Source organism: Tasmannia lanceolata, unplaced genomic scaffold (genome assembly GCF_043159265.1).
Source record: "Tasmannia lanceolata isolate RefF3 unplaced genomic scaffold, GAP_Taslan_0.1 ptg000002l, whole genome shotgun sequence".
Classification (NCBI taxonomy): Eukaryota; Viridiplantae; Streptophyta; class Magnoliopsida; order Canellales; family Winteraceae; genus Tasmannia; species Tasmannia lanceolata.
The window spans coordinates 53787501-53803113 of NW_027518679.1; the positions used below are offsets into that span (position 1 = coordinate 53787501).

Sequence of the window (15613 nt, forward strand, 5' to 3'; positions counted from 1 at the left end):
ATCAGCCCTATAGGATCATCCTAACCCTGCCATCTGTTGAGGGAAAAAATGGGCAGAAACATGGACACAGAGTGTCTGTCCATTTTCCACTCCAACTTTGATTGGGTTAGGATGATCCTATAGGGCTGATTTTTGGTACACACCCTATCGATGGAAGGCCCTTCCAAATGAATGCTTTGGATCCCCCAAAAAATGTGGGGCCACATGTGTTTTTGAGCTATAGCTTCGGAACACTTTCCTCATATATATATATATATATATATATATATATATATATATATATATATATATATATAGGGAAAACGGTTCGTGAGCTTGAGCTCACGAAGCTTATATGAGAGCTAGAGTTCCACAAACACATGGGTCCCACATTTTTTGGGGTGATCCAAAGCATTCATTTAGAAGGCCCTTTATATAGATAGGGTGTGTACCAAAAATCAAGTCCATAGGATCATCCTAACCCATCCAAAAGTGGAGGGAAAAATGGACAGACACTGTTTGTCGACAAATCTGCCCATTTTTGCCCTCCACTTTTGGAGGGGTTAGGATGATCCAATGGACCTTATTTTTGGTACACACCTTATTTATATAAAGGGCCTTCCAAATGAATGCTTTGGATCACCCCAAAAAATGTGGGACCCATGTGTTTGAGCACTCTAGCTCATATAAGCTTATATGAGCTCTAGCTCACGAACCGTTTCCCTATATATATATATATATATATATATATATATATATATATATATATATATATATATATATATATATAGAGAGAGAGAGAGAGAGAGAAGGGTTCATACTCCCTAGAGTAGATAACTTATCTACTCCCTAGGCTTAAAATACAGTGGGGGCACATTGTTTAGGTGATCCAAAGCATTCATTTGATGGGCCCTCACATAGATAGGGTGTGCCAAAAAAATCAGCTCCATAAGATCATCCCAACCCTTCGAACTGAGGAGGCAAAAAATGGACAGATTTCTGAAGCTTTATACACGTCCATTTTTACCTCCACAAATTGAAGGGTTGGGATGGTCCTGTGGAGCTGATTTTTCGGCACACCCTATCTATGTGAGGGCCCATCAAATGAATGCTTTGGATCACCCAAACAATATGGCCCCCACTGTATCTTAAGCCTAGGGTGTAGATCGCTTATCCACACTAGGGAGTAGGAACTCTTCTCTCATATATATTACAAAGGAATTGGCACAATCTGTTGTAGTTTCTTTCATGGAGACCATGCTAAGAAAAGAAATTGCTAGTGAAATTGAGGGTGTAACTACAGAAACTGGAAAGGATGTAAAAGGCCACCAAGGAGTTATTAAATGAAGGGTGAACATTGTGAGGCAAGGGATCAAGACGGTGAACAATTGCTATCAAAAAAGACATTTTGGCATCATTCAAAGAACCACCAACTAACAAAATAAATCAGTAGAGAAATTGGAGCTGGGTTCTGATGCAGGAGCAAATCTATAACAGTAGCTAGAGCAAAATATTGCTTAATCCAGTGACAGAAGACCTTGGTAAATTGCATCACCAGTTGCCATTGCACAATTTAAAGATGAAAGAAACCCTTTACCAGAAGGAAGGCCATGAGCTAAACAAATGAATATTATCCAGAAAGACCGTAATAAAGACATACCATAATAAGAATGAAGTCGAAACTGTAATAAATCTGTGGAATATTTGCATTGCCTATTTACCTGGGTATAAAAACAATAGAACCGATGAATGTACAAAATCTAATACGAACCTTTAATCCTTCAATAAGACGCCCTGGCAGGCTTCCAATATCTGACCTTTGATGCCCTCTAATAACGGCCTTATCCTCGACACAACTAAGAGAAATTCGTACAAACTTTCGGTCCAAGGCAGCAGCAATAGATGATGCCAAAGATGTCTTCCCAACACCTGGCGGGCCAACAAAGAGCAGCACCGGAACTCTGGCATCTGGTTTAAGCTGCACACCAGTAGAATGAATTAAGCAGAAAGGTACTACTGGAATGCCAAAAATAGGCTGAATGGATACATAAAAAATAGCGCAGAGAGACAACCTTGAGAACAGCTAAATATTTCATAATCCGCTGCTTAACTTTAACTAAACCATAGTGGTCAGTGTTAAGACGCTCCTCAGCAGCTCTTAGATCCAGCTCCTTTTCTTCACTGGCCTTCTGCCAAGGGAGATCCGCAAGAAGTTCCAGGTAGGCATGAGAACTACTATATTCAGGTTGCTGTGGTTGCATTTTTCTCAGTAGCCTGAAAATAAAGAATTCAGGTGAGGAACTACAAGTCTGCAGGACCTTGAAATTATGCAATTCATATAGTTTCTCGATCATTTGATGTTGCAACACATATCCACATTAACATCACAGAACAAACATGTAACAATGTCCATCAACATTTTTTGAACCAAAAGCCCTAGTATTTTTTTTTATGATAATAAAATTTTTCGTATTATGGTTGTTACGTTCATCATCTCATCTCTGCCACAGGGGGTTTTCCAGCTGCCTGAAACACCGAGATCAAAAGTGATTTGCTGCAGCTTAAAGAGGGTTAGAGCCAAAAAATCCTTGTAACGGGATTAAGATGAAGAAAATGGAGAAGAAGAAAGATGGTGGAAGAGATAGAGTTGGACATAGTAAACATTTGTTTAGTAAAATCAAAAGACGGGCATTTTTCCCCAAATTTTGTTGGCAGAATGCTAGCCTATCCCTGATTGCCATGCCAGTATCAACTATGTCTAGTTTTCAAATTGCAGGCCGTACATCATTTTCTTAAGATTGGTAGGTAAGACTTTTGTCTGCACTTGTAACCTAGCATACCACAATTCTCTTAATGCCTGCTTCTGAACATTTGTAGGCATTCCGGCACCTTGTATCTTTATTTCTAAGGCAGCCACACCATTCTCATCATTGTCACCAAGCTCCTCTTTTAAAGTCCTCGTCTGAAAAGTTTTACATATAAAACAAAGTATATAAGATCTCAAATTCAGGTAAAATACAAAATAAATATAATGGCAGCATATGCACAAGTTCTTCAGTAGATGTTTCTCTCAATCAAGATGAGATGGTGCAACCAAAGACAACATTTGAAAATCACTAGTATGCATAAGAAGAAAGATAAGTATATCCCGGTAATAATATATCCCAGTATTAAAAGCACATTCAAGATGGTAAAAATTGGAATAACCAGAAAGCAACCAACATGAAGCTCTTAAGAACAGACTGATTTAGACAACAATTGGAGACACGCCGTCAAGTTTCTCACGGTGATTATTCAGATCTGCCGCATTTTCTATTTACCAATTTTTTATTTGGAGCTACCACATTTTCCATTCATCTGGCTATGATCCAGATCTCCTGTTTTCTCCATCCCAAGGAAAGTTTGCATTGGGGTTGGGCATGTAGCTCAATGATTGACACTTTGTTTCTCAACCTTGAGGTCACAGGTTCGATCCCAGCTTACTTACCATTTTGGTGTGGTAATAAAATTGGATCGTTTCCACCATTTTGTTGTTATTTAAGATTAGGATTTTGTTATTGTTTACTCCAAGGTAAAAAAAGGAATATTTCATGGATGCAAAGCATGGTACATCTGAGACGGACAAACCTTGAGGGTCAGCATGAGGGCTGGTATAGATCTTCAAATAACAGTTTTCATGCAAAAATATGCAACCTGTCAATTGATGGGGACCATTCTAGGGTCCATATTCTAATTATTGTTAAGTGTTGTCTAGGTGTCTTTTAAGTCTCTTAAGTTATAGGATGGGCATCACGGACTTTCCCACTAATAATACTTGTTTTTTTTAAGTTGTAGGTGCTTAAAATGTGGCCCAAATGTTTATTATGAAATTCGTAAGCGATAGGGGCATTAAAGTTATTTGTAATGAATTACCTAAGTTGTTAAGTGACCACAAGGGCCCATGTTGCAGCATAAAGGAGTCTTTGTATTTGTGTGACTTGACAGGGTTTGAAGTCTAGGATTAGATAGAGTCCATGTAGAGTCATTAAGTCATTAGAAGTTGACAATCATTTGTCACTTGTCTTGCATTATTGGTCGAAAATGGGAGTCCTTGTGTTAAGAATTTTTTTAAGAAGGAAAGTCCATGAAAAAATACACGTAAGTTGAAAAGTCTTAGTAGAGGTAGAAATTAGGGTTTACAACTTGATTTGGGAGAGGTTTAGGACTCTTAATCCTCCCCTAAACATGAATTTTGTGGTGTTTGAAGTATATAAAATTGTAAAGGCATGTGGCCTTTAGCTACTATGATATGATTGAATAAAATTGAGTTTATAACTAAGCGTGGTTGCCAAACCTCTCTCTTTCTCTCTATAAGGGAGTATCAGTCCTCCCTCACTTCCTTTAATTTTTCTCTTTCCTTCTCTTCCAAAAAACCCACCAAACTCTGGATTTGCATCATCATTCAATATGGAGTGTCTTCTTTTGATGGGAAATGTAGGTTTGAATTAGTGACCTCAACAAGAATTGTGGGCCATGGTACACAGATTCTTTTGAATAGGCTAAGTGCCCCTGTTCGACACATGTCGGATTCCAATATTTCAGGATTCTTTGCATTTTTGCAACACTTTTAGATCTCTTTATATGTTTTTCTTTTGAATATTACTACTTCAACTTTACAATTACCACATGTTTTCAGTTTTACCCAACCTAAGAGTAAGTTTTTATATGGAAAAAAAATTATATTTACGTAATCTATTTAAAATTTTAATATATTACTTGTTTTTTTTTTTTGAGACGGCAATAAAAAAGATACATTAACGAAAGAACCGAGGTGGTCCTTGAAGATTACAAACGGAAAATAAAGCCAACATAACAACATTGAAGATTATAACAATGTTATTATGTAAAGAAACTAAATTTTGAGAATTGATTAAAATATTCTGCCAAACAAATCTTTGTTTTTGACTTTTGTTGAATAAGACATGTGATATCCGTGTCAGATTCCGACACTCGTACTCGCACTGATACAACATAGATTTTGAGGCATCTCAATGCAAGTTTATCATCAAGCATGAAAGGAAATAACTTGGTGGGTCTAGACTGGATAGAGCAGCGCGGAGATGAGTTTCCTTGCGATATGACCCCTTAAAACTCAATTTCAATGATAGCTCTTCTGGCAATCTGGGCCCACCAATAACGGGAGGGATGGCTTTTTACGAATGAAAGAAGAAAAGGGGTGATGGTTTTTTCTTGTCCTTATTGGGCTCAGGATCTCATTGTGATTTGATTTTGCTTCCTCAAATGCGATTGCTTGAGCTAAATTAAGAAGCCCGAGCCTAAATCACCCATATTACTGCAGAGAATCAAGAGTTGAGTAGAGGTTTTGATCCATCTTTTTAGAGTATTTTAAGAGGAGCCAATTGGATGACAAACTCTCTAGGCAGGGATGGTGTTGTGAGACTAATTTCTATATGCCTTTCCATTTGATAGGTTATCACTTACTAAAAAAGAAACAATGTTTGTGAACTTTATTTCATAATTGCTAGGGTATAAGGCTCAGACCGAAACAGAGCAAAATAGAAAGAATATGCATCAGTCTATAAGTGATAAAACTTGCCCAAAACCAACAATATCTGCTCTGCCTAATTCCAGATTCACGATTTCAAAGAAAAAGGTATTACTTAATAAGCTCTGTGATAAAACAAACCTACTGACAGATAATAGATTCTTAGATTTTGACAATCATATCGATGGTAACATAGTAGCCAGAACATAATTAGAGATAATTGCATTTCTAGATTTTGATAGCAACTAAAATCTCATTCTCACTATTGAAGTCATCAGTTTCTGTTGAAATGACAAAGAAAGCTGGCTTGAAAGGTGATTTGTGCCACATAGGTCCCATCATTTGAATCCAATCAGCTTGTGTTCCTCTTCTTTAGTTCTAATTTGCTTAATTTGATCCTAAACTTATGTTTGGTTTTTGTGTCCAAGGGGTGTTCCAGCCCCCTTTCCCCCCCTCTTTTGACTCTTTTCTAAGGATTGGGCAGGTATTCTGTACTCTAGAATGTATTATAATTTAATGTTAGAAATATAAATGGAGCTAGGGTTAGAAAGAAGAAAAAGAAGAGTAGAGAAGATGTGAAGTCTCCACTAAAGGGAGCTCCTCATGAATACAATGGTATATATAGGCCCAAATAGGGCATCCAATGTACAAAGGCTACAATACCCCTAACACTACCAGTAATACCTAAACTACCCTTACATGTTATTCAACACTCCCCCTCAAGCTGGAGTGTATATACTATGAAACTCCAGCTTGCTACAAAGAACTACAACAAACAACTAAAAATACAACAAAAAGGACCATACATCAAAAATTACAATAAGCTCATACACATCCAGCTTCATATAACACTCATCCTCAAGCTGGTGTGATAAATATATAATGAAAACATGACAAAAAGACAGCAAAGGCCAAGAGTATGGTAGCGAGATCGACGGCCATAAGAAACAAAGCAGCTCCCCCTGAATAAGCGTGAAGGCGAGAGTGATAAAAAACAGGACCTCCCCCTAGGGGTGTTCATTATTCGGTTAAAACCGAATAACCGAACTGAACCGATTTAGTTCAGTTGGTTCGGTTCGGTTTTTTTCCTTTTCAGTTCGGTTTTGGTTTTTTTTTTTTTGGGAATTCGGTTATTCGGTTTCGGTTATCTCAAAAAAAAATCCGGTTAACCGAAATTATGATAAAAACCATTATTTTTTCAAAAAAAAAAATGCTATATGGGCACTCCGTAGGATGATCAAAACCATCCATTTGATTGATCACAACTTAATTAGGTTGTGCTCAAAAAATCATTTCGATTGGATGATCCTAGCCCTCTGATCAAAACCAAGATTTTGCTTTTTTCCCTCTTTTTCTCCCAACCGAATTTTTAATCGGTTCGGTTTCGGTTATTTCGGTTCAGTTATAACCGAATAACCACCCCTACCTCCCCCTGAATGAGAGCCAGGTAAATACATCTGCAAACCACGAAGGATCGAACAGTAAGACCTCGGCAGAGAAATAGCAGCAATTGATCGAGTAAAATAGGCACACAAAAGGTGCGCACATAAGAAACGGCAAAGCAGCACCACGCCAACAGAAGATAACCACTGATGAGAAAACCATCGGAGACAAGGCGACGGAGAAACCGTCGCCTAAAGATAAGAAGAGAAACAGGATAACCAACCAACAATGGGGAAACCATCGTCTGGTGACAAGGTCGACGGCATAAACATCGTCGCCTGAAGAGAGGTCGACGGGGAAACCGTCGCCTAAACAGATCCGACCAACGATGAGGAAACCACCGTCCGGAAAGAAGGTCGACGAAAAAAATGAACTCGTCACCTGTAAAAGAACCGACTAAAGATGGGGACACCATCGCCCAGAAAAGAGAGATCGAAGGAAAAACAAAATTGATGCCTGTAAGAGAGCCGACCAATGATGGGGACATCATCGTCGAAAAAAATAAGAGAGGTCGACGGGAAAACGAAGTCGTCACCTATAAAAGAGCAGGCCAACGATGGAGATACCATCGCCCGGAAAAGAAGATCAACGGGAAAACGAAGTTGTCACCTATAAAAGAGCCGACCAACGATGGAGACACCATAGCCCAGAAAAAGAGGTCGACGAGAAAACGAAGCACATGCACGCCTGTAAGAGAGATAAGGGAAAACGAAGTTGTCACCTATAAAAGAGCCGACCAACGATGGAGACACCATAGCCTAGAAAAAAGAGGTCGACGGAAAAACGAAGCCCATGCACGCCTATAAGAGAGATAAGGCATAAAACCGGACAACACAAAGAGATAAGGCATAAAGATGGAAACTAATGCGTAAAACTACGCCAAAAGAAAACATATGACGAAGAACATAACGAGAATACAACATTCCCCTTCGGGCAAGACTACATGAGCCCGGACAAGACAAGAAAAGACAAAAAGGAAGACGACAACAACCACCAAAGAGACGGACGAAGATCATAAAGAGAAGACGATAACACTCTCCCTTAAGAAAAGACAACATAGCAACACTCCCCCAAGAAGACAATACGAAGAAAAAGACAACCTCAACAGAAAGGAACAACTCCAAGAAAAACATGAAAACACTCCCCTCAAGTTGAAGGACTGCAACGAAAAGGAAGAAAACGAGGCACTACACTTCTCTCGGACATTTCATCAAACACTTGGCGCATGGTGTGCGCTTTGAAGAAGACGACAAGGAAAACATAGAAGACAACAATAGACAACACTTCATACCGTAACCCAAACGAGAGAATACGAGATTAAAAAGAGAGAATAAGAGACGAGAGAGATACGGAAGAGAGAGAATGGCGTGAAGTGAGTAGACTCTTCTTCTATCCTTGGATCAGCCCTTTGGCTCTGATGCCATGATAAAAATGGAGTTAGGGTTAGATAGAGGAAGAAAAGGAGTAGAGAAGATGGGAAGTCTTCACTAAAGGGAGCTCCTCATGTATGCGATGTATATATAGGCCCAAAAAAAAAATATATGTCATCTCCACCTCAAGTAAAAATGATCAAAACCCATTTCAGGGGCTTCTACTTTCAACGATCCGGACGCTTAACTCCACAAATGAAATAATATAAAAAAAACTCAAAAGGCATACGAGTAGAAAGCAAATTATATGGAAAATGTAAATGTAGGAGAATTACATAGGGCAACTCAGCAGCAAACTCAGGTATAATCAAGCGTTTATCGTCTCCTGGGACAGCCTGCGCATTAAAGAAGAAGAGCTAAGCTCATGAACAAAAGGGAAAATGAAAGAAAGCAAAATCCAAAAAGAGAAAAAGAAAACCTTGGGGGATTCTCATTTCGCCTTGAATCTCCCCAGTTTTTTATGCAAAAGTCTCCAATACCGAGATTTAGAGAAGGAGACGGAGTTTGGAGATGCCAAACCAAGCAATCGATGAACGTATTCAGGACGAGGGTTGGATGGGAAGAGAACCGAGGTCTTTGAATTTGTGATTGAGAAGTCCATGGAAAGAGAATAGCACTTCTCTCTGTGCAGCAAATGGAGAAAAAAAAACCTCTTTAGACCTCTTGTTTTCGAGTGATAATTTCTCCGATTAGGGTTGAAATATGAGAGACACTTTCTCCGATTAGGTTTGAAATATGAGAGACAGAGGTGGAAAGTAAATGTGAATGGCTAGGTATAAATGGTAATTTCATACCTGTTTTGAGAAGCAGGTGTAATTTCACATTTGTAAAATTCTCAAAACATTGAGGAAAAAGAAAAAAGAAATAAAACGGCGGGATTATAGATACTTCCCTCATAACGTTGGTAAGACGCATTTTTATTGGGCCCACCGATTTTAACTGGGGAGTGATAAATCGACTCCCCATGTGTCTTTCTCTCTCCTCTGGATTAGAGAGAGAAAGAGGAGAGAGATAGACACATGGGAGCCTATTTATCATTTTGGGGGGTCGATTTATCACTGCCCTTTTAACTAGGGGTGCGAGTGTGCAACTCGTGTAAAAAAAAGGTCGGGTCGGGTACGGGTCGAGTTTTCCCAACAAGAGTTGAGTTCCGGTCGTTTGAGGGTTTGGGCAACCCCACCCAAGTGAAAACCAGCAGTTTTTATCAACAAAAAAAAAAAAAAAGATTTGGTAGGCTTAAAAACTCGGGTTGGGTCAAGTTTAACCTCGCTAGGTTGGAAAACTGGGTTCCTCGGGTCGGGTCGGGTTGAGGCGGGTTGGCCTCAACCCTATCCACCCCGACCCGAGTTGCACCCCTAATTTTAACGTGATCACGATCCGGATCACAAGCCTTTCGTGAAGAGGGCATAAGCTCTGGAAATGTCATCTAACCATCCAATTGAAGGGCTTGAATTTTGACCATTTCTAATACTTTTAGTCATCCACATCCCAAGTTGAATTGTTAAGATCATCCAATGATGGAATTTTTAAGCTAATGGCATCTCCACGGTGGGGGTTCACCAAATAAATGGTCAAGATCCTGCTAGCATCTTGGGTGGGCCCAATCAATGTAGGAAGGCTCTTTAGAAATTAACGCAGAAGCGGATAGCGAAATCAATGGGCTGATTTTAGAATGGGTTTTGCGGGGTGGAGATCTAGTAATAATATGGGGCTAAATTTATGAAAGGAAAGCAGCATATGGCTTTATCATAGAGGGTCAAAAGAGCATCAGATGGCTCTGGTGTACGTTCTCTAAAAAGCAACAAGAGGCAACCAAATTTTATTCCAATACAATATCTATTTGGAGTTGTTGATTACATATTTATATTGGTCTGTGGTAGTCGAAACCAACCCAGACTCAAAAGCAAATACCGACTAACCTTTCTCAAATCTCTCCTAAAATTTCTCTAAAACAAATCTCCGAAGGATCTCACAAATCGTCAAATTCTACTTTTCCTACCAAAACTCAAACAAAAGCCTAAAAGTTCTCTACTTTTACACTATTGACTTGCTTTAAAACTCTTAAAATAACTCATATTTTCCTTCAATTCAAGATCCCTAAAATTTCTCAAAGAATATCCGTAAGTCCTACTGATGATGCCAAAATTCGTACCTGAGAATCGGATGAGCGTTGTAGACGGATCCCACTGTTCGGGTTGGTAGAGCTCCGATATGTGGGTGGCTATGCTCACAGAAAACAACATTAGAAGGGCCTCCGGAGGGGGACTCTGGGGGCACCCTCTGACGCTCAAATCAGAAATCAGCATCAAGAGTATCCAAGCAAATGACTAATTCGTGGAGAAAGAGAGATTGGGGGTTGAGAAAGCTGATTACCTTTGAGCTTGGGGGTACCTTTTTATAGGAGGGGAGGCCCATGATGCCCACTACGTCCATCATGCCCATGATGGTGCTGTTGTGGCATTGATTGGGCAGAGGTTACCATTGTGGGGGCTTAATTTTAGGTTTGACCGAGAGGGAATGGCGGGAACTTTTGAATTTGTATGTGGTGTCTTGGGCGTAACTATTACCCTGATTAATTGCTTGACGGTGAGATTTCTGTAATCTCGTCTAATTCTTTTTTAGAGTCGGCGCCGATCTTGGAGAATGTTGTATGAGTGGCTTGTTAGGAGGGACGGTTGGGTCGGCACCAATAATTTCTTCATATTTGTTTACATCAAACCGGTTGTGTGTTAAGGTTTGGTTTGAGGGTCGGTACTGGGTATACCGATTTTACCCCCAACATACTGCCCCCTACTTTCTTATCTCGTTATGCTGGTCAAGGAAGTATTTGAGCTTTTAAGAGGTTGCCCGGTACTGACCCACTTGTTATTAATTGCTTGGTGATAATAAAGTTGAAGCGTCCTTGGCGGGAACTTGAAATAAATTTAAAGCGTCGTATCACTCACACTTCCTTGAGCCGTTTTCGAGTCGAGGAAGTAGCTCTAGGCTTTGGAGATCTTTTAAGATCTTTCGGTACCGACCTTTAATGAGATGCTTTTGGATGCTCGGTCGAGTTTACTTAAGTTCGGCGATATGAAGTTCGAAAGTGTGGAGTCTATCCTTAGCGTGTCCGAGCTTTGAGAAGCCTAACGGAGATCTTTTGTTGGAGTCCAAGTTGTGTCTCCTTCAACCTTTGGAGGTTGAATGGCCATGAGGAGGGGCAATCGATGATGGAGAATGTAGACACTCTATTGAGCCATCTCGGGGCTACTGTTTTTTGGGTGTACCTTTTGTTGGAGAAACTGTCTGTGGAGAAGGTAGACGCTCTACCGAGCCTTCTCGGGGCTACGGTCTTTGGGTGTACCTTTTGTTGGAGAAACCGTCAATGGAGAAGGTAGACGCTCTACAGAGCCTTCTTGGGGCTACGATTTTTTGGTGTACCTTTTGTCGGAGAAACCGTCGATGGAGAAACGGTCGTTGTTCTCTCGAGTAATGAGCTCGGAGGTAACTGACCCACCCGTCTTGACTTAGATCGGGACTTTTACCCATGATGTTTTGTGGTGATCTCCAAGGGATCAGACTCAGTCACGCAAGTATCATCTCATGGAACCCTTTTATTTGGACAACCTGGAGGCTCGTCCGATGGGCGTTAACCTCTTTATAGGTAAACTGTCGTTTCGCCCGGCATGGAGATTTATAATTTGGCGAGTAACCACTGGAGATGCTAAGAGCTCGTCCGATGGGCGTCAACCTTAAAGAGGTTAACTAGGGTCGGTGACCTTCTACCTCTCGGGTTCATGATCGAACCACCCTTGGAGATTCCTGAAGAAATATTGGAGATGGGGTCGGTGACCTTTTACCTCTTGGGTGTATGGTTGATCTGCCCTTGGAAATACCCGGAGAAACATTGGAGATGGGGTCGGTGACCTTTTACCCCTTGGGTGTATGCTCGATATCTGGAGAGGACATTGGTCGAGGGTCGGTCTAGAGCTTTTCAACTTGTCCTTGGCGGAGCTTTGAAGCTTGGCCTATAAACTACTTCAACACATATGATCATTGTGCAAACGGCATTTCAAAAGCAAAACAAGATAGAACTGTGATTAATATAATTTGAGGAGAGCTCATCTTTACATATGGTTTAGAAGCATCCATAGTGAGCATTGACTAGGTGACTTGAAATATTCTACCGTTTACCATGATTTTAATCGCAAATAGTTAGTATGTAGTGTCCCCGCATAAGAACCATTTTCTCAGGGAGTAAATCCTGAACATGACTTAGCCTGAGCTTGGAGATGCCAAACCAGGCGATCTCCGAAAGATATCAAGAGAAGAATTGGATGAGAAGAGAACCGAGGTGTTTGAATGTGTGAGTGAGGAATCCATGGAAAGAGAATATAACTTTTCTCTCTGTGCAGCAAATAGAGAAAAAACCTCTTGTTGTCAAAACGAGTTTCTCCGATTAGGGTTGAAATATGAGAGACAAAGGGGTGTAAGGGTTATTAGGGTTTAAGCAGGATGCTTAAAGCATTACACCCAAGGTATCTAGTTTGGAATACCAAGTTTGTTGCCTCCAGCCCCTATATATAGAGATACACTAGGGTTAAGAGAGGTTAATGGGCTCCAGCTCAAATGGGCCCACTACACCTGGTCCATTACCTATTGGGCTTATATTAGAACATACATGGGTTATATTATATATACCCAACAATCTCCTCCTATGTTCTACGTATAGCACAATCCAATAGATAGATAATGTGATGTCCAAACAAAATTATTCAATCATCCATATCACCATATCAATAAAGATTTGTAATCCAACTGAAAACAAAAATACTTTAAAGAATAACCAAGAGTTTTAGAAATAATCTAAACTCAAACATAAGCAGTCTTATATGTAGGTGAACTATTTAATCAACGGAAAAGAAAATAATAGTTCCACTGCGCTATAAGGATTCACTCATCAAGTAAGTCATCCTCATCAAGATCCAAATTGAGGCAATCTCCTCCATTTTCGCCAATTCCTGTAAATTATCAAATATGAATTTCATTAAAAAATGAATCCAATCATTTGTGTATTTTACTAAAAGTATCTAGTTCTACCAGAAGAACTTAGTACAATTTCATAATGGCTGAAAAATAAATATCAATATCAATAAGCATCAATGTCAAGTTTCAATCAAGAACCAGACCTAAACAGTTTCTTTACAAAGAACCATTCCATGTTTCCATTTGGAATGTTACAGGCATCATATCCAAATTGAGGTAAGCTGTATCATCAAGTTTGGAATGAAACAACCTTTCCCAAGAAGGACATGTCATCAAATGTGGAATGACATAAAGATAACTGTAAACATCATTGAAACATATCAAGTGCTTATCTTGGCCAAGATAGGGAGATTCGAAAAAATTCAAAATAATAGGAATGTAGGTTAAGACACGTCTACACAGTCTTTAACCCCATCTCCCCCACAGTTTTGAATATTCGATCTTTGTTCAGTCCCTTCGTAAGAGCATCGGCCATATTATCCTTCGATCGCACATCAACCAAAGTGATAATACCTTGTTCTAGAAGATAATTCAGCGTGGCATGTTTCAGCCTGACATGTCTCCTCTTACCATTAAAGAGTGAGTTTTTCACAATCGTAATTGTAGCTTGATTATCACAGAACAAACTTAAAGAGTTAATCTTTAAATGGGTCAATGGAATGTCCATGATCAGATCTCTTATCCACTCTGCTTCATCTCCTGTAGAAGCTAAAGCATAAAGTTCCGATTCCATAGATGACAGAGCAATACAAGTCTGTCTCTTTGACTTCCAAGCAACAGCGGCTCCACCCAGTGTAAAAACATAACCACTGGTAGATTTACTGTCTCCTAATTCTGAGCCCCATGATGCATCAGAATACCCTTCCAGGATAGGAGGATGGCCATTATAACATAGAGCATATCCTTGAGTACCCTTAAGGTATCTCATCAGCCTCATAAGGGCATCCCAGTGCTCATGGCCAGGATTACTAGTGAAACGACTCAGCATGCCAACTGTAAAGGCTATGTCTGGTCTAGTGCAACTCATAGCATACATGAGACTACCAATCAGTTTAGAATAATCTAATTGATTCACACTGTCTCCTCCATTAGAGATCAGCTTCTTGGTATAATCAAATGGTGTCTCAATCGGTTTACACTCACTGTATCCCCATGTAGAAAGTAGTTTTTCAATATAATGGGCTTGGCTAAGAGTAATCCCTTGCCTTTCAAAACTTACTTTCATACCAAGAATGGTGTCAACCACACCAAGATCTTTCATATCGAATTCTTGAGCCAAAGTGGTTTTCACGTCACTCACTACAGAGAGATCGGAACCAAGAATCAACATATCGTCCACATACAAACAAATAATCGCAACCTTATTCGACACAGAACGATAGTAAAGGCATTTATCTGAGTAATTGGTCTGAAAACCAGAGCTCTTTACTACCTTGTCAAATTTTTGATGCCACAATTTAGGTGCTTGTTTAAGACCATACAAAGATTTGTGTAACTTACAAACTCTGTTCTCGAAACCTTCCATGACAAACCCTTCAGGTTGGTTCATGTAGATTTCCTCTGTGAGGTCTCCATTTAGGAAAGCCGTTTTTACATCCATTTGATGCACAACATACTTCTCAATAGAAGCCAAAGCAAGAAGAATTCTTATCGTTGCCAAATGACAGACCGGTGAGTAAACATCAAAGTAGTCTATCCCACTGACTTGAGTATAGCCCTTAGCTACTAAACGTGCTTTATACCGAGCTATGGATCCGTCAGGATTAAGTTTCTTCTTCAAAATCCACTTACAGCCCATAGTCTTAGCCCCTTTTGGCAAATCGACTAGCTGCCAAGTTTGATTTTGTAGCAGAGAGCTCATTTCATCATCAATGGCTTCTGCCCACAACAAAGAGTCCCTAGATCTCATCGCTTCCTTATAGGTTGATGGATCATTCTCTACATGGTAGGTCACAAAGTCCTCACCAAAGTTCTTGGGTACTCTATCTCTTGTAGAAACCCTTAAAGGTTCTGATGTAGAAATCAGTGAAGGACAGGTGTCAGAAGTATTCTGTTCAAACTCTACATGCGATTCTGTAACCATCTCAGTATCGCCAGGTAGGTTCAAACCATGATCTCTGAGAAATTTATTCTCAAAGAATACTGCATCTCTAGATTCTATAACCAAATTGGTAGATAGATCCAAAAACCG

General features: G+C 39.8%; 1 protein-coding gene across 7 annotated transcripts in view; it reads right to left on the reverse strand.

Moving 5' to 3' along the window:
* The window catches only part of LOC143878877 (lon protease homolog 2, peroxisomal-like), a 31323-nt gene extending 22169 nt beyond the window's left edge, over positions 1-9154 (reverse strand). For 3 of the 7 annotated variants that reach the window (XM_077381114.1, XM_077381109.1, XM_077381106.1), the window contains exons 1-4: positions 8816-9151; positions 2820-2941; positions 2052-2253; positions 1751-1957 (exon numbers count right to left, since the gene is read on the reverse strand). In XM_077381114.1, coding sequence (XP_077237229.1) covers positions 1751-1957; positions 2052-2253; positions 2820-2860 — 450 coding nt within the window. In that variant the 5' untranslated portion in view covers positions 2861-2941; positions 8816-9151. Of the gene's footprint in view, positions 1-1750; positions 1958-2051; positions 2254-2819; positions 2942-8815 lie in introns of all 7 variants that reach the window. The other 4 variants (XM_077381097.1, XM_077381101.1, XM_077381093.1 and 1 more) reach the window with 2 other exon arrangements.
* Between the last annotated feature and the right edge of the window lie 6459 nt (positions 9155-15613).